This window comes from Mirounga leonina, unplaced genomic scaffold, assembly GCF_011800145.1.
Source record: "Mirounga leonina isolate KUSES-001 unplaced genomic scaffold, KU_Mleo_1.0 Mir_92, whole genome shotgun sequence".
Lineage (NCBI taxonomy): Eukaryota > Metazoa > Chordata > Mammalia > Carnivora > Phocidae > Mirounga > Mirounga leonina.
Genome location: NW_023270852.1, coordinates 16556798 through 16582347, shown reverse-complemented (window position 1 = coordinate 16582347; position 25550 = coordinate 16556798). Strand labels below are relative to the sequence as shown.

At 52.3% G+C, this 25550-nt stretch overlaps 1 protein-coding gene across 1 annotated transcript in view; it reads left to right on the top strand.

Moving 5' to 3' along the window:
* The first annotated feature begins 10873 nt into the window (after positions 1-10873).
* Positions 10874-25550, top strand: part of LOC118004023 (guanylate cyclase D-like) — a 41239-nt gene continuing 26562 nt past the window's right edge. Inside the window, exons 1-7 of the mRNA XM_034995145.1 lie at positions 10874-10975; positions 14238-14997; positions 17511-17806; positions 19972-20326; positions 23852-23936; positions 24606-24702; positions 24786-24914. Of these exons, the coding sequence (XP_034851036.1) occupies positions 10874-10975; positions 14238-14997; positions 17511-17806; positions 19972-20326; positions 23852-23936; positions 24606-24702; positions 24786-24914 (1824 nt within the window). The remainder of the gene's footprint in view (positions 10976-14237; positions 14998-17510; positions 17807-19971; positions 20327-23851; positions 23937-24605; positions 24703-24785; positions 24915-25550) is intronic.

Below are 25550 nucleotides of genomic sequence, written 5' to 3'. Positions count from 1 at the left end.
AGCAAGCGAGCAGGGGCTGACGGAGAGGGAGAGAGAGGATCTCAAGCAGACTCCCTGCTGAGCGTGGAGCCGGACGTGGGTCTCAGTCTCCCCACCCTGAGATCACGACCTGAGCTGAAGCCAAGAGTCGGACGCTCAACCGACTGAACCACCCAGGCACCCCTGCCACCACAGGCAAGCTTCTTAAGCTCTACGAACCTCAGTCCCTCATCTGTAAAATTATCTCACACAACTTCTCTTTATTATGCATATGCTATGTGCCAGGCCTGGCTCTGGGGAGACAGCACTGAGCAGGCCCGGGACGGCCCTGCTCCTCCAAACCTCACACTATAGAGGCTACAACAAGGCTTCAAGGAGACGGGAGCATATCACATGCCACATAAGTGACGATTCATGTCACGTCATCATCACTGCCTCTATGCGGAACAGGAAAGGATTTGGGGATGCTTTGCTGGGAAGAGAAAAGGTGGGGGAATGGTTGACATGATGTTAAAAAAACAGGCGGCACCCATGGGAGTTGAGGGCACCCACGGAGTCTGGAGCTAGAGCGATAAATTGAAATCCCAGCATTGCCCCTTAAGATTAAGCTGTGTGATCTGCAGCAAGTAATAACTTCGCTGTGCTTTGGTCTTCTCATCACCGAATAGGGGCAATAATTCAACATATGCTCTAGCTAGTAAGTGCTGGACAGGGTGTTGGGGACCCAGAAATGAACAAGACAGAGGAGGTCTATCCTAGGAGTGTCAAGATTAAACAAATTATTACATGCCAAGCACCTAGAACAGCCCTAAACATAATATGCACTGTGTGTTCACTATTGTGATTATCCTGACTTTTGAGTATTTACTGGTACTTTATGTTTGTGATGCTTCTTGACTATCTGGGGCTGACGAAGGTGACGAGGGGCAGGCTTGTTCTGTGGGCAGAGTGTAGGACAGGGACCCGGGTGTCGAGGCCAGAGGGAGGCAGGAAAGAAGCCTTAACAGCAAGCAGCCCCGAGCAGGGCAGCTGGTCCAGGGACAGTGAGTGTCTCCAGTGGAGGTGTGCAAGCATGGGTAGAGATATTGCCCGAGAGGTGGAACTGAGGCCACGTAAAGCTCCTTCCTCAGCTAAGGGCTGCCATTTTTCCGGAGGGCAGATGGTGTGGACTCTAAGACCCCTGTAGAGAGCCCTCTAAGATGGAGAGGAAGAGCCACCTCCTGGTCTCAACCCTGATGCCAGGCAACTGCCCTCTGCTTGTGACTCCATCTCCGCCAGGACCTGGGAGACCAGCAGAGACCTGACCAGCCCTCCCAGGAACAGCCTCCTGCTCCCAGACATGCCCCCATCCCTAGGACTTGCCTCCGGCAAGCGCCCAGCTGATGCTCCCTGGCACAGAGACAAACCTTCCCTGCCAGCCTCTGACCAAATTGCAGATTCACGGGCAAAAGAAATGGCTGTTGTTGTGGTAGGGTTGGGCTGAGTTTGAGGATGGGATTGTTGTGGGTAGGTAGGGCTAAGTTTGAGGATGTTTCCCAGCATTAGATAACTGGACCACACTCTGCTGGTCTCCCCAAGAATTCAGAGATAATATGCTCATAGAATGTATGGATGCGTCTTGCACAAGCCAGGTCACTTTGTGCAAGTTATGTACCTTCCCTGAGTGTCAGTTTCCTCATCTGTAAAATGGGGACAACGATAGTAACGTCTTGAAAGTGCAAATGTACTTTCAATAGGAAGGTCTTGAAAATGCACCCTATGTGCCTCCCCCCACACCTGCCCTTGTCTTAGGGTAAAATCTAAACTGAGCCTAGTACTTGAGGCCCTTTTTCATTTAGTCCCTCCAACCTCGTCCCTTGCTGTGTCCCCAGCCGCAGGAAGCCCGGTGTTCTCCATGCTCCCTTATTTCCAGACACATGTCTCTGCTGGTCCCACTGGCTCAGCTACCTTCCTCTCCTATCCACGTGGAAAACTGGTTCGGACTCCTGAGAACTTGTCGGGTGACACCTCCTCCCAGAGCCTTCCTTGCCTCTGCCCAGGCAGTTGGTCCCCTCTGCTGGGCTCTGTGTGCATCTTGCACTCTCTTCTGTCAGACCTTTTGCCCCAGGACTTTCTCTCGGGAGGCAGACACCAGACCATGGCCCCATTAGGCACGGAGGCCAGGTCTGATTGCAGGGCCGGGCACTCAGGACAAATTGATTAAAGACTTAGTTGGTCAGATGAACCCTGGTGAGAGCAGGGCCGGAAGGCTGTGGATCCTGGGTGGGCAGCAGGGTAGAATGTGTGGGGTCCTAGCTGGAGCCATCAGCCCTGGATAGACCACTGAGAGAAGAGTTTTCTGAGGTCTCTGGATGCCCAATGCAGGAAGATGGACTCCAGAAATAGGGAGTCTTCCAGATGGGTGGAGATTTGGGTCCAGGTTTGAGCCAGGCCTGCCCATGAGCTGTGTGTCTTGCCCCAGACCCTCTTTCTAGGCACACAGCCAACATCTGGATGTACCTGGCACTCTCTGGTCTCTGCACATTTGCCAGTGTTGCCCCTTTCTCCCTAGGTGCACTCCTGTGATCTGCTCCTGGGCAAACCTCCCCTTCTGGATGGACTAAAGCTATGGGTTCCTGACTCTCGGGGGTAAAGTGGCTGCACCAGCATCTTCCATTTGCCCACCCAGATCAGCACTTTACCTTTAACCACCCCTTTGAGTTCCCGGGGGCTGGCCTGTATGGACAGCATCATCGGGGCCTCTCACTCCCTGGATTCCTCCCTGCAGGGATGCTGCAGTCTGGGTGTGCATTTCCGCATTTCAAGGCAGCCTGCTGTCTTCTGGGCTCTGGAAAGCTCTCTCCTGTTTCTTTGGGCCTGGGAAAGCAACAGTTCTGCTACCATTAGCCTCGAGTTTTTACAATATTCTTTACAGTACCCCCATCTCCACCTTGATAATAGGCCCTTGTGAAGGAGCCCTCCTAGCATTACCCTAATTTGAGTGTGCCTTCAGTTTCCTGCTGGGACCCTGACTGAGCACCAGGAGCTGCTTTAGGAAGCAGACCCTTCAAACAGGATTCGGGAATTGAGTCGGTCTTGTATTTGAGCAATGCGGGGATAATCTCCTTGCTGAGGCAAACAGGAGGCAACTCACGGCATCCAGTAGAAGCGCCATGACTCAGGTGATCGTTAGTAGTCGCACGGGATGTCGTGCATTTGGAAGGCCAGTCGGTGTATCAGGTGGCTGTGGCACATGGCCCTGTGGCAACAATACTCTTTATAAAGACGGCGGAGGCACCTGGCTTCTTCCTACAGCCCAAGAGAAAATATAGAGGAAATAAATGAAAAACTATGACCATGGAATTGAGAAGATGCGTAAACAGCAGAAGGCTCCCATGAGAGCTTGAAGGATTCCCTTATGCCCTGGGGCTGGGGCGGGGGTAGCAGGACCGAACCCAGGTTCTGGTGGTAAAGGCTGCAGAGGCACCGCATCCCCAGCGCAGGCGCCTCGCATTAAGTGAGGGACTAACAAGGAAGGAGAGGGCATTGGGGAGACATGGCTGGGGTTGAGAACTTCCACCTGCAAATTCCCCTGAACCTCCTTTGCCGGCAGAGGCAGTCCCTCCATACCTGTCCGAATGTACCCTCTTCTCTGCATAAAAGACTTCCAGTGGTCCAACCAGGAGCAGTCCTTCCAGAAGCAGATCCCTACGCTCCTCAGAATATATGCTTATCATTCTTAATGGCCTCCAAGCCCATAACTGGAGTGTGGCATGGAGGAGAAATACAAAGCCTACAGCGCAAGAAGATTGTCTATACAGTGAAATTCTTAGAAGACTTTGTCAATCTATATTGGCAGGAGCCTGTGGGAGTGGATTCCAAGGATGTTAGACCAAGGGGAAGAATTGTAAGACTTGACTGGGCCAAATTCACTGACAGATGCCCTAGCCTGGTATTTGGGGTTTAATTTTTTCATTTGATCACCTAGAAGGGTTTTATTTATTTATTTATTTATTTATTTATTTATTTATTTATTTATCAGAGAGAGAGAAAGAGCACAAGCAGGGGGAGCGGCAGGCAGAGGGAGAGGGAGAAGCAGGCCTCCCGCTGAGCAGGGAGCCCCATGCGGGACTCGATCCCAGCACCCTGGGATCACGACCTGAGCAGAAGGCAGACGCTTAACCGATGGAGCCACCCAGGCGTCCCTAAGAGTGGTTTTAATCATCTGTTAGTTTGCCTAAGTGAAATTTAAACACATGATGGCCTCATGAGATGAGGTTGACATGTCAGAACTTCCTTGGAATTCTGTGTAGGAAAGAGTCTGAAGTCTCAGGAAAGTAAATGTGTTGCAGTGGATCTATTATATGCAAACTGCTCACAGCCCTAGGAGAAGCTGGAGTATACTCCCCTCACTAAAGCATAAGGGATGCATTCACGGCGGGAAGTGCGGTGGTGGTGGTATATAGTAAGGCCATAATCTTTCTTTTCCTTTTTTTTTTAAAGATTTTATTTATTTATTTTGACAGAGAGAGAGAGAGACAGCGAGAGAGGGAACACAAGCAGGGGGAGTGGGAGAGGGAGAAGCAGGCTTCCCGCGGAGCAGGGAGCCCGATGCGGGGCTCGATCCCAGGACCCTAGGATCATGACCTGAGCCGAAGGCAGATGCTTAATGACTGAGCCACCCAGGTGCCCCAAGCCATATTCTTTCTTGTGGACAACTTCTATCCATTTAGGAAGAAATTGATGACTTGCTCCTGGCCCCGGTAGAGACTGAAACACACTGCAAACATCCAGTGACCGCGCCACCAGAGCTGACAAGTGAACTGGGTGTTATCTGATCCCCTGAACAATAATATTGATATGCACAGAAGCACTCCTTAATAAAACGGAGGTGGCAAATGGGAGACCAAGGAGATGGTTCAAACTCCCATGGTACCTACCCCTGCTTTTTGCCACTTCTCCAACCCGTACCCATGACCTTATTAGGAATTCCTTATCATCAGTTAGTGGAGGAGAAAAAAGTGCACCTGGTTCATGGATAGATACTATGATACGCTGTGGATGGCAGCTGTATTAGACCCAAGTGATGAAGGGAAATCTTCCCAGTGGGCAGAAATTCAGGGGGTCCCTCTCATTGTCTGTTTTGTGCAGAAGGGGGCGCCTGGGTGGCTCAGTCATTAAGCATCTGCCTTCAGCTCAGGTCATGATCCCAGGGTCCTGGAATCAAGCCCTGCATCGGGTTCCCTGCTCGGTGGGAAGCCTGCTTCTCCCTCTCCCACTCCCCCTGCTTGTGTTCCTTCTCTTGCTGTGTCTCTCTTTCTCTGTCAAATAAATAAATAAATAATCTTAAAAAAAATTTTGTGCAGGAGAGATGGCCTGAGGACCTAATTCACTTTGACTCATGGGTATTTGATAATTGGTCATCTGGATGACCAAGGTCTTAGTATAAATGAAATTGGAAAATTGGTGTCAATGAGGTATGTGGATGGATCTCAGTATCGTCACAGGGTGTGAAGATACACATCCCACATGAATGCCCCACCAGAGGGCATCTATGACAGAGGAAGCCCTCAGTACTTCAGTGGACAAGATGAGCTGTGGCTATCAGTCAGCTTCTTCCCGGCTGCCCCAAGTGCTCGTTCAATGGCCATACAAAGTGGCCCCGACAGCCAGAATGGAGGCTGTGTGTGGGCTCCGTAACACGGACTTCCGTGCCTCATCTGACCACTGCCCCAGCTCAGTGCCCAACCTGCCAATAGCAGAGGCCACGCCAAACACACAAACTGGCACCATTTCCCTCGGAGGATCAGCCAGCTACCTGTTATATCAGACCTCTCCCCTCACAGAGGAGGCAACACTTTTTCCTACTCACAGAGATAGGGCTGTAACTGTGTATAGATTTGCTTTCCCTGCCCACTGTGCTTTTGCCAGAACCATTATTCCTGGATTTACCATGGTGTCTTCTACAACAGTGATCCGACTAGGGGAGCATCTGACTGCAAACAAGCTGCAGCAGTGGGCTCACTGGTTGAGCTTCATCTCCCATCATCCAGAAGCATCTGGCCTGATGGGATTGTGGAATGGTCTGCTGACGCTCAGTTATAGAATGAGCTGGAGACACTAGCTTGTACTTACAGGATGCAATATATGCTTTATACTAGTGACCAAGTGTGCTGTCTTCCTATGGACAGAATGCACAGGTTGGAAACCAAAAAATAAAGAGCAGTGGTATCTCTCACTCTTAACCCACAAACTCACTGGAAGAATGTTTGCTGCCACCTATGCCTGATCTTGGACTTGGCAGTTTGGAGCACCTAGTTCCTAGGAGAGGAACAGTTTCACCGGAGGATGCAGTAATTCATCTTAGGAATTGGAAGCTGAAACTGTCCCTTGACAATGTTGGGATCCTCATGACCCTGAATCAACAGGCAGAGAACGGAATTCACGACTATATGAGTCAAATGATGGGTCCCAACTGCTATGAGAAAATGTCATTGTTGTCTTACAATGGGGCAGGGAGGACTGTGACCAGCACCCAGGACATTAACTGGGGAGCCTGTTAGTCCTCTCTTGCCACTGGGTTCTGGTCAATAGTGAATAGGGCAACCCAGTAAAGAGCAGGCCACTGAGGACTCAGTTCATTTGGGAATGAGGGTTTGGATCACTACACCAGGTAGAGACTGTACCACATACTTTCCCTTTGCCTGCCAGGTGATCTCTCCCCCTCCCTTACTCTGACCTGGGAGGCTGGCTTCACCATCAAACCTCCATGCCTGCTGGTTTCTGCTTGGGTTTGACCAAGGAGAGACCTGGGAGATCAAAAGGAGTGAGGTCAAGAGATTTGTTTCCATTGCTGCTTCCCTGCAGGGTTGTCTCGAGCTGGCTGTATCCCTCAACCAGAGGTCATTGCCTCCATCAAGGCAGCCTTCTCTCATGACTTTATCCTCCTAGGGTCTAGTAATGGTGCCCGACCCCCCTTTGGGGCCAGGAATGGTAGCAGCTCTGCTACTGCTAACCACAGGTGATAGCACTAGATTCTATATCCTTTTGCTAACAGTTCCTTGGTAAATAAATCCTCCTTGAATTATCCTACTTTGCATGTGCCTCTGCTTCTAGCTGGGATCCTGACTGGTATAAACTTTTCTTTCTTTAAACATCCCCCTTTCCTGTATGACTCAAGGGCACTGAGCACTTTCTTTTTAGAATCATGTGATCTGTATCTGCATCTAGTAAGTGTTTGGTAATGGTGATGATAGTGATTATTGTCATTAGTGTCCATAATTTACTGAATGCTTTAACACTCATTCACAGCTCCCCTGTGAGATAGATATTATAATAGTATCACTGTGTTTATAGGTAAGGAAACTGAAGCCCAGAGAGGCTAAGTGACTTGCCTAGGGTTACTCGGAGAGAGAATGATGGGTTGAGGATTTTAACCGAGGTCTGTAGACCTCAGAGTTCCCTCCTGGTTACTGTGCCAGGATGAGTTTACCCACTCTGAGATAATAACTGATTCTTCCTTCCATTCAAAAACTGTCCCCAGTGATTGTTCATGGCCCAAGTGTCTAAGAGTCAACCTTCATTCTCTTGGAGCAAATCATCTTGTTGCCTTGTTGTCTTGTATCAGTCCAGCAGATACCCCGGGCTGGAAATCCTAGTATGTTTATATCTACCATTGGTCCGTTAGTGCAAGAATGATCTTTATGTGACCTTCCTAATAGAAGATTTTAGACTAGAGAACAGGGTCCTGCCTGGGGTATTGCAGAGAGTGAGAGAGAGATGATAGAAGTTAGGGGTGGAGTATGGGGGGAAGAAAAGAAGATGGCTCTCCTCTCCCTTTAGCAAAGTCATAAAGAAGGTGATGTTGATTTTCATAGGGAGGCTTGGGTTCTGGTTCTAGCCTTGACCCAGTTTGCTGTGGAATGAACTCCTCCAGGCTGTCAGTTTCTTCCACTATAATATACCTGTGGTGGATAGATTCTAAGGTGGCCTCCACAACTCCTGCCTCCTGGCATTTGTGCCCTTGTATAACCCCTCCCTCTGAGTGTGGGTGGAACCTGTGACTTGCTTCGATCCAATAGAATATGGTGAAGAATATGGTATGATGCTACTCTGATGATTATGTTGCATTAGATTACGTTATGTTTTCTAAGACTATCTTGCTAGAAGATTCTCTCTGTTCCTGGCTTTGAAGAAGCAAGTTCTCATGAATCCTATAGACAACAACCTGAGGGAGTTTGGAAGCAGATCCTTCCCTAGCTGAGCCTCCAGATGAGAACTCAGCTTTGACCAATGTCCTGACTGTGGCCTGTGAGACCCTAAGCTGAAGTCTCACTAAGCTGCACCCATACTTATGATCCACAGAAACTGAGATGATACACATGTGCTGTTTTAAGTCACTAAGATTGTGGTAATTTGTCATACAACATAAAAAACTAATACAATGCATGATTTTTTTAAATGCTGGTTAAATTGAAAAAATTGGGGATGCCTGGGTGGCTCAGTCAGTTAAGCATCTGACTCTTGATTCCAGCTCAGGTCATGATCTCAGGGTTGTGGGATCAAGCCCTGAGTTGGGCTCTGCACTCAGAGGGGAATCTGCTTGGGATTCGCTCTCCCTCTCCTTCTGCACCTCCCCCCACCCCACACTAGCCCTCGTGCATGCTCTCTCTTAAATAAATAAATAAATCTTAAAAAAAATTATTATACTGAATGTTGAAGAAGATTTGGTGAAATTTGTATACCTACATTGTTAATTGGTATTAACACTACTTTCTCGTTATGCAAGTTCTCAAACACAAGCAAAAGTAGGAAGAATAGTTATAATTAACCCAAGTACAACCACAGCCTACATTCAAAAATTAAGATATTTTCATGCTTCATTTATCTCTCTCCCTTTTGTACGATAATTTCAAAACCCCAGACATCATGTCATTTCCCTCTACATAATTCAAATATGCATAGTTGAAAACAAATGGCAAATTTCTTTACATAACCACCTCGCCATTAGTACACCTAAAAATCTTAAGAATAACCATGTATCAGCTACTGCTCAGTCCATATTCAAACGTCTCCAATTACCTAAAGAATACCTTGACATTAATACATTATAATATGAAGCAATATGTAATGAGTACCTTAAAAATGTTCCTATTCTTTGATCTAGTATGGCTATTCCTGAAGGTTTATCATAAAGAAAAAATTCAAAAGATGATAAAGGCATGATATCTATTAAAGAATTATTCATAATGGTGAGAAATTGCAAACAACTCAGATATAGAGTATATGAGTCATGGTATATTCTGGAAAACATAGTCCTCATCAGTATATCAATAGTGGCAGAGTGATTACAAAGATGGTAGGATATGAAGCAGTTCAGACATTGGCAACAGTAGGAAATCTCTACCACCCCTACTGGGGAAGGGAGAAGGGGGGAAGGAGGCGGTAGTACCTGAGCCCAGAAATTGGAGCTGCATCCAGAGGGTTGTTTGAAGAGGCCAGAACCAGAGAGACATAGCCGTCACTGGGATACTTTCCACAGGCGGGGGTGGGAGTGGGGCATCTCTGGCTTCTCTCTTTCCCCTTGCCTCCAGTCTCCTGTGAGTGTCTCCTTTTGGCTAGATCCAGCCAGAAACCAGGGGCAAGGGAAGCTGGGAATGAAGTTTTCAAGGTCAGCTCTCTGTGGGACAGAGGGCCCTCTCTAACCTCCCTATCCGGAGCCCAGTCAGGTTTGGGGAGGTCAGTGAATGGATCTGAGAGCAAACAGGCATGAGTCTGGCACATCAACAAGGACCCTAAAATCCTTCCAGAACAAGATTAGGGCTAAAAATATCCAACAAAAAGATAATTACTAACTTATGACACATCCACCCAGTGTGTTCCTTGACCATTGAGATAAATATGAAGATTGTGTAGCAATATCGAAAATACTTATACTGAATTATAATACATTATTACCTTCTTTACTTTTTCTTTTTTTATACCACCTATCACTTTGTAAAATAAAAAATAAATCTATTTATCACGTGTATTGTGTGTTGATGCCCTACTCCTGTTAGAAAGTTAGTTCTGTTAGGGGAAAAAAAACTTTGGTTCTTTCGTTTGTTGGTGTATCTTAAGTGAACAGTTCCTGAAACATGTAGGTGCTCAGTAAATATTGTTAGTATGAATTAAGTGATGTGAACAAAGCAAAATACAACACCCACTTTACAAGGTTGTTGTAAGAATTAAATGAGTTGGGATCACTAGCACATGGTAAATATTTTGTGTACTTAGTAAAGGTCAATTTTGCCTAAGTAGGAGAGAACAGGTGGAAAAGGAAAAGTTGAAAATCCACTGGACTGTGGTATCTATTTCCATAGAAGGGTCCACCCCAAAAATGAAGACAGAAAAATCACCATTATAATCCCAAAGAATCAATGTGTTGTGATGAGCAGAAGCTTGGATGTGTAGTTGGCCCTACCATTTACTAGCTCTGTGCCCTTGGTCAAATTACCTAACCTCTCTGGGTAGTATTTTCCTTATCTATTAAATGGGAATAACAGTAATACCTCTCTCACTGGGTTGTATAAATACTGCCCAGCACAGGGCTTGGCACATACTGGATGCTCAGTAATGCTGGTTACTTTAGCATTAGCCTATCTTTCTTTCCTCCAGGGAGTACAAGCCAGGCCTGGAGCTGTCCGAAGTGCTGAAGACATCCTCCCTCCCTTCCTCCCTCAGTTCCTTTGTCCTTCATTCTCCCCTTCCTTTCTCTGCTTGGCTCCCCAGAGCCCTAGAGCTTGAATAGATCAAATTTTCCAAGTGGCTTCTTCATGCCCCTGAGGGGTACAGGGAGGAAATGAGCCATATATGAGGCACTCCTTGGGCAAGAGGGCTGGGAAGCTGACAGGCAGCTGGCGCTGGAGTGTTAACCATGGGGGCTGTGGTGGGAATGGGGGCTCCCCAAGCCAGAACCTACTTGAAGAGCTTGACATCTGAGACCCGGTGCAGCAACCTTAGGATCCTCAAAGAGACAGTGAGTCAGCCCCAATGGCACAGCATAGCACAGCATGGTAGGTGGGTCCTCGGGGAGCTGCCCTGAAGGAAGGCAAGAAGGGCCAGGTTGGGGGGGGGTGTCAGCAGGGTGACCCTTGGCTACAGGAGCTGAAGGGGCCCTGGCTCTAACAGGAATCCTCTGTCCTCCTTCCTTGGGTTCCTATTACCTTTTTTATTTTGTTCATTTGTCTTTTAATGCAGCCAAAGGCATCTTTATCTTTTTGGGTTTGGATACTATGAGTTGATTAATTCCATGGGCTTGGCTCTATGAGCCAAGCAATATGTGCCTAATCACTGGCATCCATCTCCTAGAGTCTAAAAATACAAATGGTTTTCCCCAGAAGGGTGTTGAATTAACCCATTGTGCTGGAGGTGGGAGCACTGGCAGCTCACACACTCCTGGGGGAAGGGCTGACACATGGGACGTGGCCAGCTTCAGAGACAAAAACAAATCATTTCCTGATTTTTACTGACAACTAGAGCACTAGAGCTGAAGGATCTTTGGGTACCTACATCTAAACTAAGCCCTCCCTGTACAGATGGGAAAACCAAGGCACAGAAAGGGGTGTGGGCTCTGTTCCACAAGTCGAGAGCAGAGCTGGAGCTAAAAGTAGCTCCATGCCTGAGTTCTCTGAGTCCCTGCATGCCATCAGCTGCAGGATTCCTGAGACGCTCAGTGTGGCCAGCGGGACCATGGGGCCAGGGCAGCTTGCTGCTGCTTTGTGAGACTGAAGGAAATCCATATGCCTTCTGTGCCTCAGTTTCTCCATCTTTACACAGAGGGGTTGGTTTAGATGTTTAGCTCTTCAAGGATCCTTCAGCTGTGATGTTCTAGGTGTTTGATAAAATGGGGATTATTGTCTTTGGTTGGGAAGTAGGAAGCCAAGCTCCAATTCCAACTCAGCTCTAACTTTTGGCGAGAGCTCAGACATCACATGGCTGTTCCACCAGAGTCAGTTTCCTCCTCTGAAGAAGAGGGTAAAAGGTCTCTTCTTGGGGGCCTCGGAGAGGACAAGGCAAAGTCGTGGATCACAGGTGCTTTAGAAAGTACAAATAAGGGGGGAGGCGGTTGTCATTCATATCAGGCAAGTAGGCTTACGTTTCCAACCGGAAACAATTAGCTCTCCGGGAGCCCAGAACAAGCCCAGCTGCTCCGGAGGGGTTCATCCCGAGGGGTGGGGATGCTAGGAGACCACTTGGCGCATCATGGCAGAGGAGAAGGGAGGGCCCAGGGCGCTCCTCGGAGGCTGGCAGGAGAGCAGCCCTCCCCAAGTCCCTGAGCCCGGAGCGGGGAGAAGGGTGGCATCGCAGGGGTGGCCAGCACTGCCGACTGGCTACTCTCCCAGATCGGGAGGCTGAGCCCTCAAGGGGGGTGGGGGCAGGGCTGCGGCTGAAACTCAGGCCTCCACCTCCCTGTCCAGCTCTTTCTACACCACAGTAGCCTGGCCACTCCCCAAAGATCCCAAGATGGTGATGATTGTGGCAGTGACAGTGCTGGTGATAATGCTAACTCTTCCGAGTAAGTACCCTCTTACTCCCATTCGGCAAGTACTACTTACTACTTACTTACCTCCCTACCATAATGATTGCCCCAGTGTAGATACTCTATGCATTTTAGTTTTTGCCACAATATCTGCCAGATAACTACTGTCATCTCCACTTTACAGGCGAGAAAATGGAGGCCAGAGACGTTAAGCATCTCATCCAGGGTTAGGGACAAGTGAGTGATAAAATCCGGATTTATTCCGCTCTGTGATTCCAAGGACCTTCTTACCCCTCTGCACTGAACATAATTTCTTTTTTTTTAAGATTTATTTATTTGAGAGAGAAAGAGAGAGAGAGCGCGAGTGGGAGGGGCAGAGGGAGAGGGAGAGAGACTCTCAAGCAGGCTCCGTGCTCACACAGGCTCGATCTCACAACCCTTGGATCACGACCTGAGCCAACAGAGTCGGACATTTAACCGACTGCACCACCCAGGTGCCCCTGAACATAATTTCTAAGGACTTCCTCTGCACAGACCATTGCTGTTGGCATTGAGAAGGCATCCCTTTACTCTCCTGACCTACACTTCCAAGCGTAGGCTGCTTCCAGCTTGCCTCCCCTGGGAAGCCCTCCCTAAGCTCACAGCACCTCCTTACTGGTCCTGCTTACTGCCTGCACTTGTGGTCGACCAGCTCTTCTCTTGGCTGGAACCTACCTCCCTACCGGCCTGGCAGTTTCTTAAGGGTGAGATTGGATTTTATCCATATGGGGCACCCAGAGTGGAAGGCTGCTCGCTGCACTAAGGGGGTGGGAGGACTTGGCCGAGGGCTGTGCCTGGGGAATGGGCCATGACCAGGCTGTAGGCAGAGGCCAAGCAGAAGTGGCAGGGTTGCAAGGTGGACATCAAAGTCCTGGGACAGTGGGATGGAGTGGGGGGTGCTCTAGTCCAAATGTCCTTGTCAAGGAGGTCCTGTGTGGGGTGGAGGATGAGTTAGAGAGACTTGTCCTCATCCTGGCTCTCTGCCAACTCCATTCAGTCTCCCTTAGTTTCCTCATCTGTACCGTGGAGATAGAATGACCTTTGTCTGAACAGGGCTGAGCGGATTAGAGAGAGGACTGTGCACGTGTATTGTAAACCCACTTGCTACAAACATGCTTGCGCTATGGGCCCTGGAGCCCAGCAGAGTCAAGTGCTGGAGGACGGTGCCGGGCTTGAGGGGATGGGCATAGGAGTCTCAGAGGGGCACCAGGAGAACTGGCCCAACTGGGATGAGTGCAGGAAACAAATAATAGGTTGAGAAAAGCAGGATTTATGGAACACCTAAGTACTAGGGACTGTGCTAAGTGCTTCATGTCATGCCCACTTAATGGTCACAGTCCCTGCATAAAGTAAGCTTTGTTTCCCACATTTCTATAGAAGAGGGAAGTGAGGGTCAGAACCTCAGAGATGGGTCTAGGGCAACAAGGCGGGGAAGCAGTGAGACGGGGCTGGATAGCTCTGACTCTGGAGCCCACAATGAGTGACTGAGCTTCAGCCCAGGATCGTGCATGGGCATCACCAGGCTGTGAGTCGGCCTTGGGGAGGATGTTAGGACCCTAAAATGGGGGGGGAGTCTTCAGACATGATGGGTCCAAATCCCTCATTTTATCAGTGAGGAGGCTGAGGTTCTGGGGAGTGGTGCCGTCTGCTTCAAAATCACGCAGGGAGTAATGGCAGAAAGTGTTAGAGCGCAAATTTTATTCTTGTCTCCCTTTCCCAGGACTTACAGAGGGGCTTGTACCCTGAAGGTTGGTGCTGGGTGCCGCCACACGAGAAGATGTGCCTGCCCTCCCAGGGCCCATGGGGGGCCACTGTCAGTCATCCGAGGACAGCCTTTTTCCCTCCTCTTCTCTCTGTGGTGCTTTGGGGTGCCCTCCTGTGGGTTGGCTCCTTCCCTGATCTGGCCCTGGGGGCAGGGACCTTCACCTTAGGGGTGCTGGGTCCCTGGGACTGTGACCCCATCTTTGCCCAGGCCCTCCCCAGTGTGGCTGCCCAACTGGCTGTGGACCAAGCCAACCAGGACCCCTCACTGGTGCTGGGTTCAAGGCTGGTTTCCGTGGTCCTCTCCACAGGCTGTGACACCCCTCATGCCCTGGCCACGTTCCTGGCCCACAAGAATACCACAGCTGCTTTTGTGGGCCCTGTCAATCCCGGTTACTGCCAAGCAGCAGCGCTGCTGGCTCAAGGCTGGGACAAGACCCTCTTCTCTTGGGCATGTGAAGCTCCAGAAGGGGGAGGTGAGCTAGTGCCCACCTTGCCTTCGGCTGCCCACGTGCTGCTGTCTATCATGAGACACTTTGGCTGGGCACGCGTGGCCATCGTGTCCTCCCACCAGGACATCTGGGTGGCCACAGCCCGGCAGGTGGCCATGACTCTCAGGACACATGGGCTGCCTGTGGGGCTGGTGACCTCTCTAGGACCCGGAGAGCAGGGGGCCACGGAGGTCCTGGAGCAGCTCTGCAGTGTGGACGGCCTGAAAAGTAAGTGTACCTGGGTGCCTTCCTCCTGTGGGCACAGGACTTCATTGGCCATGAAGACACTGGCCTGAGCCCTTGACCACAGCCTTGCAGTTAACCTCGCTGCAGCCTGTGAGCTAGTCCTGTTGAGCTCTGCACTTTGCAGCTCAGAGAAGGTATGTAACTGGCAAGCAGTGCAGTCGGATTTTGAGCTCTGATTCAAGCGTTGGTTGTGGAGTGGGAGCCAAAAGCTTCCTTGCTTCCCGCCTGGCACACTGAAGGAAATGAGAGCGAAGCAGTACTTGAGCCCAGGAAGGCAGCTAGAGTCAGAATCACTTTTTTTTCTTTTTTTTAAGATTTTATTTTTAAGTGATCTCTACACCCAACGTGGGGCTTGAACTTACAGCCCGGAGATCAAGAGGGGCATGCTCTCCAACTGAGCCAGCCACTTCTTGCCTTTATCAGGCCCCTGCTGTGCCGAGTGCTGGGTCACGTGGGGGAACAGGACCGACAAGGGGCGGGTCTCCGGGGGCAATGATGTGATGGAGAGACAGGAATATACGCAGGTGGTTATGACAGAGAGGTCAAGGCCATCCGAGGGAACAGAGGCTTGGAGAATCTGATGAGGTTTAGGGCTGGGCCCTGGGGGTCTGAGGCTTCTTGGAGGAGGTGGCAAGTGCCTGTCTTTCAGGAAGTAGTCAGCTAGGGAGACGCACGGTGGGGAGACTGTAGGGCAAGGGCGGCACCTGGAGAACAGAAGGGACCTTAAAGTTAATCTAGACTGGGGTTATTTCAAACTGTGGCTTGTGGCCCATCGGGGTCAAGAAACTAGCGAATCGAGACTAGCAGTACAAAAAAAGAAAGAATGGGCTAGAAAGAGAGAAGAACAGAACTGAGTGGAAGAGAGAAAGTAGAATGGGACAAAGGTGGCAAGTATGAGAATGCGTGGCGGGCAGCAGGGGAAAGTGTGCTGAGACTCCTGACGGCCGCCGCCGCGCCCTCCACCTGAGGGAACTGCAGCCAGAGCCTGAGGAGGGCGGGTGGGCAGCCCCTGGGCTCGTGCGGCCAAGAGTTCACGCCAGGTGGACAGCGAGACCTGGCCCAGGGGTGCCCGCTGCCCGTTAGGAACAGGACATCCCTTCCCTGAGCCCCGGCTTTCCAGTGGGTGAAATGGGGATAATGACAGCCACCTCACAGGGTCATGAGCAGCAACTGCTTGTGGCTGAGCGCTTTGTAAACACCTCATTCAGCCAAGAGCCACTGAGCCCTGCCCTGGGCCCGAGCCTGGCTGGGCTCTGGGGAGGAGGTGGGGAGAGGGTGTCCAGGCCCCAGCCGTGAGGAGCTCCGGTCTGGCGGGAGCTGCTTCGCTTGGGAGTGGGGAAGGCTTCCCGGAGGAGGTGACACCAGGCAGGCCTGAGAAGGAGAAGCTGATTGCAGGCGGCAATGGGGAGGAAGGCGCTCCAGGCAGAGGGACGAGCTAGTGCAAGGTAATGGAGTAACACGTCCACGGGACTGGGACAATGGACAGCTCAGTTCTGTGTGGCCGGAGCTTGGCGGCAAGGGGTAGGGGACACCTCATCAGACTCCTTCTCCACCCCTGTTGCAGAGTATTGAGTTCCAACCAAATTGCCGGCTTTCAGGAGCCAGGAGGCTGAGTGGTTCAGGGCATATTCTTTGGGGTCAGATTGCTGGAGTCACACTCCTGGCCCCAACTCTTACCAGCAGTGTGACCTCAGGCAACTCACTAAACCTCTCTGGGCTCTAGTGTCCTCACTAGACATGGTGACATGAGGCTAATAACCCCCCCCCCCCCCCCGTCCCAGTCCACGCTTCCTCCCAGGTTGTGGTTATCAGCTTTCCTCGTGGCCAACTGCAGAACAGTGCCCCCAACTTATCAAACAAAGGGTTCTTTTGATTAGAAGCCAGAGCCAACAGTGCAGAAGAGATAGGGCAAAGGAAGCCCTGGTTCTCTTTCTTCCCAGTCCTGGTGTGTGAGTCTCTGAAGGTCGTCCCCTCTACGCCGGCACAGGGAGCAAGAGGCCTGTGGCCCACGGCTTACACAGCATGGCTACCCAGGGGCTCAGCAGAGCCCAGGGCTCCAGGCTCTGACTTCTACATGACCAGGGGGCCTCAGGCGCCAGCAAGGAGACCCCCCAGGCTTCCTGGGTGGCTCTGTTTTCCTGGATTTGCTAGAGAAAGGGATTGCAGCAGGAACCTGAGTGGAGACCCTTCGTTGGCTAAGGTTGTAGCCCTGGTCAGGGACCCAGGTGGAGAAGAGGAAAGATACAGGGGACCCCTACCTTGGATAGATGTGTGAGACCCTTGCCTTGGGCAGGGGCTCTCTTCTGTCCTGGGGGCCTGGGGAGGAAATTGGCTGCCTTATCACCAAGGGCCTATCTCTCGCGCGAAGGCAGAGGAATGAGTTCACGGTAGGGGAGCTGACCTGAGAGTTAGGAGCAGCTCTCCCGGGCCACAGATCCTGGGTGTCAGGGAAGGCCAGCAGAGGCAAGCCTGCCACTTCTCCCCCCACCCCCCAGTTGTGGTGCTTTGCATGCACTCGGCACTCCTGGGGGGCCCGGAGCAGACCGCCCTGCTGAGCCAAGCGTGGGCCCAGGGCCTGGCAGACGGGAGGCTGGTCTTCCTGCCCTACGATACCATGCTCTTCGCCTTGCCCTACCGCAACCACTCCTACCTGGCTCTCAGCGACAGCGGACCCCTGCAGGAGGTCTACGACGCCGTCCTCACCATCAGCCTGGAGTCCAGCCCCGTGGACAAGGCCTCTGAAGCCGCCAGGGCCAGTGGAGAGGTGGCCGCCCAGCTGGAGCCGGAGCAGGTGGGTCCGTCCGGGCCCTGTGAGGCAGGCAGGTTACGTGCGCCCCCCCACATACTCTAGGCCTTCCTGGCCTTGGCCAGCTACCCACCCGGCCGGCCAGCCCCAGCTCCACTGTGGGCACATGACCTGTCCCTTATTGGACAAAGTGTCCCTGCCTAGTCCCTAGGGATTCTCTCTCCATCTCTAGTTCTCTCTCCCTCTCTCTCTCTCTTGTCTGTGTGTGTGCACGTGCTTGCTTGCGTGTGGGTGCCTATTGATCGCTCTTGGCCCGCTTCGTCAATTCTCCCTCTCTTGTGACTTTTTGCTTCTATTTTTCTATCTCCAGCTCAGCGCTTGCAATTTTCATTTCTGGCCCAGCTGCTCTTTCTCTCACAAACATTCTCCCTCTGCATCTGCCTAGCAAATTGTGCAGAGCAGCAGGAGAGATGCTGGGGTGTGGGAGAATGGGAAGGTTTTCTGGAGTCACTGCTGTGAATCTGAGGGGGGCCAGTGGGGCGGGGGGTGCGGGTGCAGGCTCAGTGTTGGCGTACAGGACTCAGCCGCTTGAGTCCCCCTTGGGATGTCTGTTTCTTGGTGACAAGAAGGCGACCGTGTCTGGAGGTGATGACAGGGTTGCAGATGCTGATGGAAGGTTTTATAACGAGGCATTCATCTGACAAATGTGCATTGGGTCTCTCTGCTGTGCCATTGGGCCAGGCCTCAGGGACACAGCAATGGACAAGACAGACCTGGCCTTCAGGGAACTTCCATTAGGGTGAGACAGATAATATCCAAGCAACCATATAACCAAATTCAAATAGTGATAATGTCACCAAGAAAATGAAATAGGATAAAGTGACAGAGAATGGCCAGGATGGAGAAATGGGCAACAGGAGTTAGGACAGGCAGGGGGGCCCACTGCGAAGAGGTGCCTCTTGAGCTGAGTCCTGAATGGGAAGGAGGCAGCCAGGGTGCAGATCTGGGTGAGGAGCGACCAGGCAGGGGCAGCGTTAGGTGTAAGGCCTGGAGGCACAGTGAGCTTTGGAGGCTAGAGGAACAGGCAGAGGGCGTAGAGAGGCTGGACTGTCATGAAACGTGGCAACAGGGGTCTGAGATGAGCTTTGGGCCAGGCCATGTGAGGCATTTTATGCCAGGGTAAGGAGTTTCAACTTATATGTGAAATGGGAAATGATCAGCAGGTTTTAAGTAAGGAATAATTTGAGTCATTTTTTTAAAAGATTTATTTTAGAGACACACAGAGAGAGAGAATGAGTGGAGGGGCAGAGGGAGAGGGAGAGAGGATCTGAAGCAGACTCCGTGCTGAGCGCACAGCCCAACCCTGGGCTCGATCCCATGACCCTGAGATCATGACCGGAGCTGAAACCAAGAGTTGGCCACCTAACGCCTGCACTACTCAGGCACCCCTTGATTTATGTTTTTTTTTAAAAAATCGCTTTGGGGCACCTGGGTGGCTCAGTCGTTAAGCGTCTGCCTTTGGCTCGGGTCATGATCTCAGGGTCCTGGGATTGAGCCCCACATCGGGCTCCCTGCTCCGCGGAAAGCCTGCTTCTCCCTCTCTCACTCCCCCTGCTTGTGTTCCCTCTCTTGCTGGGTCTCTCTCTGTCAAATAAATAAAATCGCTTTGGTTGCCTGAGTGGCCTGAAGAGACCCGATGAAGCAAGGAGGCTTTAGGAGGCTCCTGTGTGGGCCAGGTAAGCAGTGAGGGGGCCTGGACCCAGGTGGCAGGAGCAGAGGGGGTGAGGAGTCAATTGGGTTGTGAATAAGTTCTGAAATAAAACCAAAAAGATTCAATGACGAATGGGAAGAGAGAAAGAGAGGAGTCGGGAATCAAACCTGGACTTGAGACACCAGGTGGTAGTTCCATTTCCCAAAGTGCGGGAGGAGTGGGGTTTGGGCAACAGAACTAGACAGAAACCTTGAAGAACAGGAGTTCAGTTTCAGACATATCAGGCAGGTTTGAGGTGCCTGTGAGGCATCGGAGTTGGGGGTGGCCACGGACTGTGACACCACTGAGTGGGGACTGAGGTCACGGTGGGACCACAGAGAGGGCTGCATTGAGGGCAGGGTGGGGGTGATAATCCACATGATTGCGGCTGGCAGGGCTCAGAGATGTCTGGGAGTCAGTGCCATGGGGTTAAGGGGTTGAGGGACCTTCTCTTCCACAGGTGTCCCCGCTCTTTGGGACCATCTATGATGCTGTTGTCCTGCTGGCCCATGCCCTGAACCGCTCTCAAAGCCATGGTGCTGGGCTCTCAGGGGCCCACTTGGGGGACCATACAGGGGCTCTGAACGTGGCTGGCTTTAGCCAGAGGATCCGGACGGATGAGAAGGGCAGGAGGCTGGCTCAGTATGTGATTTTGGACACAGATGGTCAGGGAAGCCAGCTGGTCCCCACCCACATTCTGGACACAGGCACGTGGCGAGTGCAGCCCCTGGACAGGGCCATACACTTTCCAGGAGGGGCCCCTCCGGCACGTGACTCCAGCTGCTGGTTTGACCCCAATATGCTGTGCATAAAAGGTAATTCATCATCCATCCATCCATCCATCCATCCATCCATCCATCCATCCATCCATCTAGCTGTCCATCCATCTAATGCATTTTCCTCTTCCTGGAGTGCCCCCCACCTTGCCTGTTAGGCCTGGGACCCCTCTTCTGTGCTCCCCACAGCACCTGGGTGAATTGCTTTATGTTCATAGGGTGTGTGTCCCTCGCTGGGGAGGACCAGTGTCACCTGTCCCCTAGACTAGCAGGTAGCTCAGGAAGCTACCTTCCCTCAATTGTTTCTTTGCCCCTCGTCTTCCACAAATGCTGCTGGAGGACCTCCCACATGCCAGGCACTGTGCACAGCCCCAGGGATATAGGAGTGAATGAAATGATGTCCCTGCCCTCATAGAGCTGATGTACTTGAAGACCAGCCCCAGGGCCTGCTTTCCAGGGGCCTCTGTCTGGTGGCAGAGACAGGGACAGCTGAAAACAATACAACACAGTGCGATCAGAGCGATGAATGGGGAAGCCAGGGGCTGACGGAGCCCACAGGAGATCCTCCTCCATCAGCCCTGGCTCACAGACTTCACTGTCTAGCAGGTTTCAATTCATTCACTCAACACATCAGTCAGCAAACATTTATTGAGCATCCGCTGTGTCCTAAGCTCGAGCTGAGAATTGAGGATGCAATGGCAGATAAGACTCCTGCTCACAGCTAGCACCCATGATGAAGCTCACCAGCTAACGGGGGACAGGGTAGGGCAGGTGCTCTGGGACAGGGCTCTGAGACGGGACACCAAGAGGTGGTGGGAGCTTGAGTAGCAGTCCTGGCCACAAGATGTGTCTTCTCTCAGGGATCCGAAAATGGTAACTCACACTCTAGCCCAGGATAGTCATGATTATCTCCAGTATAACTGATCAGACATTATGGATTGAGAGACCAGACAGCAGGGGCTTTGGGGCAAATGTGCCCAATGCTGCTGCCCACTAGCTGTGTGACCTTGGGCAAGTTGCATACCCTCTCTGGGTCTCCATCTCTCATGTATAAATAGGAACAAAGACCTAGCACCCTCAACGGCTTGTCCTTGTACGAGGGGCAAGGCAGAGCCCAGGAGCAGAGCTTGTACTTTGAGGAGATGGGAAGGGGCTGTGTGGTCACAGGTTCTCAGTGAAAACCACTCCCCCAGGGGGCACTTAGGAACCCCAGGACTGGCTGGACTTGTCCTGTCCACGGCTGGCTTCCCTGCCGCCTGAGCCTCAGGGGTCTTGCTGGCAAGAGGATGTGCCACGTTCTTTGTTTTCTCTGATTATCTCTGTCTTGAAATGTTAACCTTAGAGATTCATTCATTCACCTCTCCTTTCAGCCTCTGCCGCATTCCTTGACTCCCTTTGGGAGCAAGATTCCTTGAAATGGTGTCCATGCTAAGGGGATTAAATATCACTTCCCCTCTTCTCTTGCACCCTCTCCACGGACCCACAACTCTCGTAACAGGAGCAGCCATATCGAGGCCCCTGTGGCCTCCATGGGGCTGAGGCCCAGCGCTAGCAGTCAGTCTGTGCCTTGCTCGGCCAGGGAGCGGTCAGCTCCACTCCCTCCTCCCTGCCGCCCCGTCGCTCTCCAGCCTCCCCTGCTCCTTCTCCGGCACCTTTCTGTTCTCCTGCAGTGCTGACCTGTTACCACCAACTCCTGTGGCCTCGGCGCTTTGAGCCTTTCTGTGTTCTCTCTGCACTCACTCCCTTGGCATCTCATTCATTCTTGTGGCCCCCAGATTGACGTCTCCAGCCTGTTGGCTCCCACACTCTGCATCTGCCCCACCTCTTACTGGACATGTCCAGTAAGATGCTACCTGCAGGTCTGGTGGGCATCTCAGACTTGATGTTGTCTGACCCTGAACTCCTGGTTTGCCCCTCAGCCTGCTTCCCATCATTTTCCCCATTGCAGGTAACGGCCCCCCAACCTCCCAGAGGCGCAAGAACCCTCTGTCTCCTTACACCCCACATCTGGTCGGTCAGCACGCCATGAGGGCTCCATTTTTAGAATTTGCGCAGAAGCAGAGCTGTTCCCATTACTCACTGCACCCTCCCCGAGCCAGGCCCTCATCATCTCTCACTGGATTGCTACCCTGCTTCCCCCTTGTCCTTGCACAACCTGACAGGTTGGAGGATACTTTGGAACCGTGATCAGATCGGGCACGCCCCCAGCAGAACCTGCAGAGCTGTGGCCTCACCTAGAGTCACACCAGAGTCCTGGCCTCAGACTTCACAGCACCCTGGCCCCTCAGCATCCTGGCCCGTCTTCCTCCCGCTCTGCCCTGCCCTCCCTCGATCACACCTGGCCGATCCTGCTTCAGAACCTTGACACTCGCTGCCCTCTAGGTCCGAAATGCTTTTCTGCGCGGGCTGTATGCTTGCTCCCTCGTCGCCTCCAGATTAAGCCTCAGAGCTTAGCCCCTTGGAGCCTGGGAGAGTGTTAGGATGGTGCGGTGGTGAGGAGCCCAGAGGCCAGAGCAAAACTGCTTGGGTTTGAACCCAGTCTCTGGCACCCAGACTGTTACTTCTCTCTTTCCTCTTCTGCCAAATTGTGATCATGACCATAGCTACTTCCAGAGATCATTGTGCAGAGTAACCGAATTGAAATACATAATAACCTCAGAATAGGTGCTTCATGCAGTACGATAGTATAAGAGGATTGCAAGGTATTTGCTGCTATTATTATGATGGACTTAACTCAGACTGGGGGCCTCAGCAGAGGGCAGACAGCAGTGCTGGTCCTCCAACAAGAGGACAGGAGGAGGCAAGGAAGGAGGAAGGGATGGCCCCCTTCCTGTGGCAGCTGAGGTCAATGTCCTTTCTCCAGAACAGGGCTGGGCATTTAGCCTTCTTGCCCACCTTAAGCGGATGCTGGTGTTGCCCAAACCAAGTAGCCCTCCCAACCTTGCCCAGTGATCCTTAGCAGCCTCTTTATAGCCAACTTCTGACGTGAGGGCTGGAGATTTGGAATCAGTGTAAGGAGGGCTCTCCTAACAGAGTGAAGGACAATGAGACTGGCTGCCAAAACAGTAAGTGGCCCATCCTAAGGAGGATGTAAAAAGTAGGACAGCAATTGAGAGGGATACAAAATTTTTATTCAGCACCTGCCACATCCAGGCCCTATGTTGGGTGCCAGGCACAGTGAGATGAATAAGACACAGGCCCTGCTATCAAGCTACTCTGTCTAGTGGGAAGGGACCTGCTATGCCAGGAGACAGAAGACCATAGTATGATCAGGACTATAATGGGACCTGAGCAGGGTCCATGGGGACCTGGGGACAGGGAGCCCAAGAACCCAGACAGAAACGCTAGGAATCAGTATCTGTGTGTGATGACCAGTCCACAGATAGGACTTTCCCACTTGGAGGCCGTTCTGAGCCTCATCCCTGGGGAGGGTCTGGGTAGGGGCTTCTGTTCCCATTTCCCAGAGGAAGGCCAAGGACGAGGTGCAGGAGCTGGGGGAAGGGGGCTGCCCGCCTTGTGCTGTTGTTACTGTTAAGACTCACATCCGCCCTGCTCCAGCCACAGATGCACAGCCCCCGGGCAGCCTCCTCGCTTTTGCCCTGGCCTGTCTCCTGGTGCTGGCCGGCGGGGCCCTCACTTGCCTCATCAGGTGAGACTCTGTCTGCACTGGAGCTTAATTCTGCCCCTCGGTGCCCCCCACCCTGCAGGGCCTCTCTTCCGTAGGCACACCTGGCCACCTGCAGGAGATTTTCCTATTCCCCATCCCAGCACCTCAAGGACTGCCCAGCACTCCTGTCCGTCCTAGAGCCTCGGTCAGGGCCCTGTCGAGGCTGGGGTGCCTCCCGAAAAGGTCCATTTGAAAGTTGGGGAAGAAGCCTGGGACCTTACACAGGTCTGTCCCTTGCTGAGCTTTAGGTTATGAACATGGACCAGGATGACTCCCTGGGCCCTTCAGCATTGAAAACAATTCTTCCTGGGTCTGAAGTCCTCTGTGTTCCCTGAGCCTCAGCCATACCTGGGAGGGGTAGCCCTCCACGCCCAGCCCTCACCCCAGGCTCTGATCACCTCAGAAAGCCTCCAGGTAATTTGGGAACTCGCAGGCTAGGGACCAGCAGGCATATCAGGCCAGATGGCAAGCCCTGAGCTGGGGCCGAGGGTCTCTGTAGGAGGAAGTGCTCAGCGGTGCCCTCCCAGCCCAGCTGGTACTGCTGGGGAGACAGGAAGAGGGCTCTGGGGTCAGCACAGGTCCAAGGGACCAGATCAAGGTGGGAGTGACATGTGTGCCATCCCTCTGCCCTGCACTTTCTCCTGCCTCCAGACTGGGCATCCAACAGCTGTGGCTGGTGCGGGGCCCCCACCGGATCCTGCTGACAGCCCAGGAGCTCACCTTCATCCATCAGCCCCCAAGCAGACGGGTAGGTGGGGCAGGCACCGGGTTGGCTGGGCAAGCCACTGATTGAAGCCTGGCCAGGCTCTTGACCACAACTGCTCCCCCCAGAGGCTGCACATGGACAGCGTGAGCGAATCAAGGAGTCCGGTGGATGGCGGGAGCCTGAGGTCGGTGGCCCAGGGGTCAGCCAGGAGCCTGCCGGCCCCCCAGGAGCCCACCAATGTGGCCCTGTACCAGGTGAGGGCCTCTGCCACCCCATGTCCAGGCCTGAGGAGCTGCAGTCAGTTTGGGAGAAGCCGAGGGAGCCCATGGCCTCTTGGTCGTCGGTATGCCCTACTCCTGTTACGGGATGGGAAACGAGGCTTGAAGAGGACCGGTGACTTTCCTGGGTCCCACAGCAAATCAGTGGCATGGTAAGAGTGGGAAGCAGGACTCCCAGCTCCCAGTTCAGCATGGTTCGTGATCGGACCTTAAGAAACAACCGGTTCCTGGCCACTTGGGCCTGAGCACTCCCAGCATGGGACCACCCCAGGGCTTCTAGCCTAGGTCACTGTCCCACCTGTTTCGGCAAGGGACAGTGAGATCCCAGGTCCCTGAGGCTCAGAGGTGTGGGCCGGCACCCAGCCCGAGACAACCTCTGGGCAGAGCCTCGCCACCAGCTGATAGGAAGGCTGCAAAGTCAGAGATTAGACCAGCAGGATTCTAAAGTTGCTGTGGTTTCTCAGGTGCTGTGTTCGCAAATTCGACAATTCACTGATGCTTCCATTCTCATGCTCTGTGACTCACGGTTGACGAGCCGGGCTAACTGTACAGGAAGCGACATGAGGCTCATGCTCCTTCTTTTCCACCTTCTCTCCAGGGGAATCCCATCTT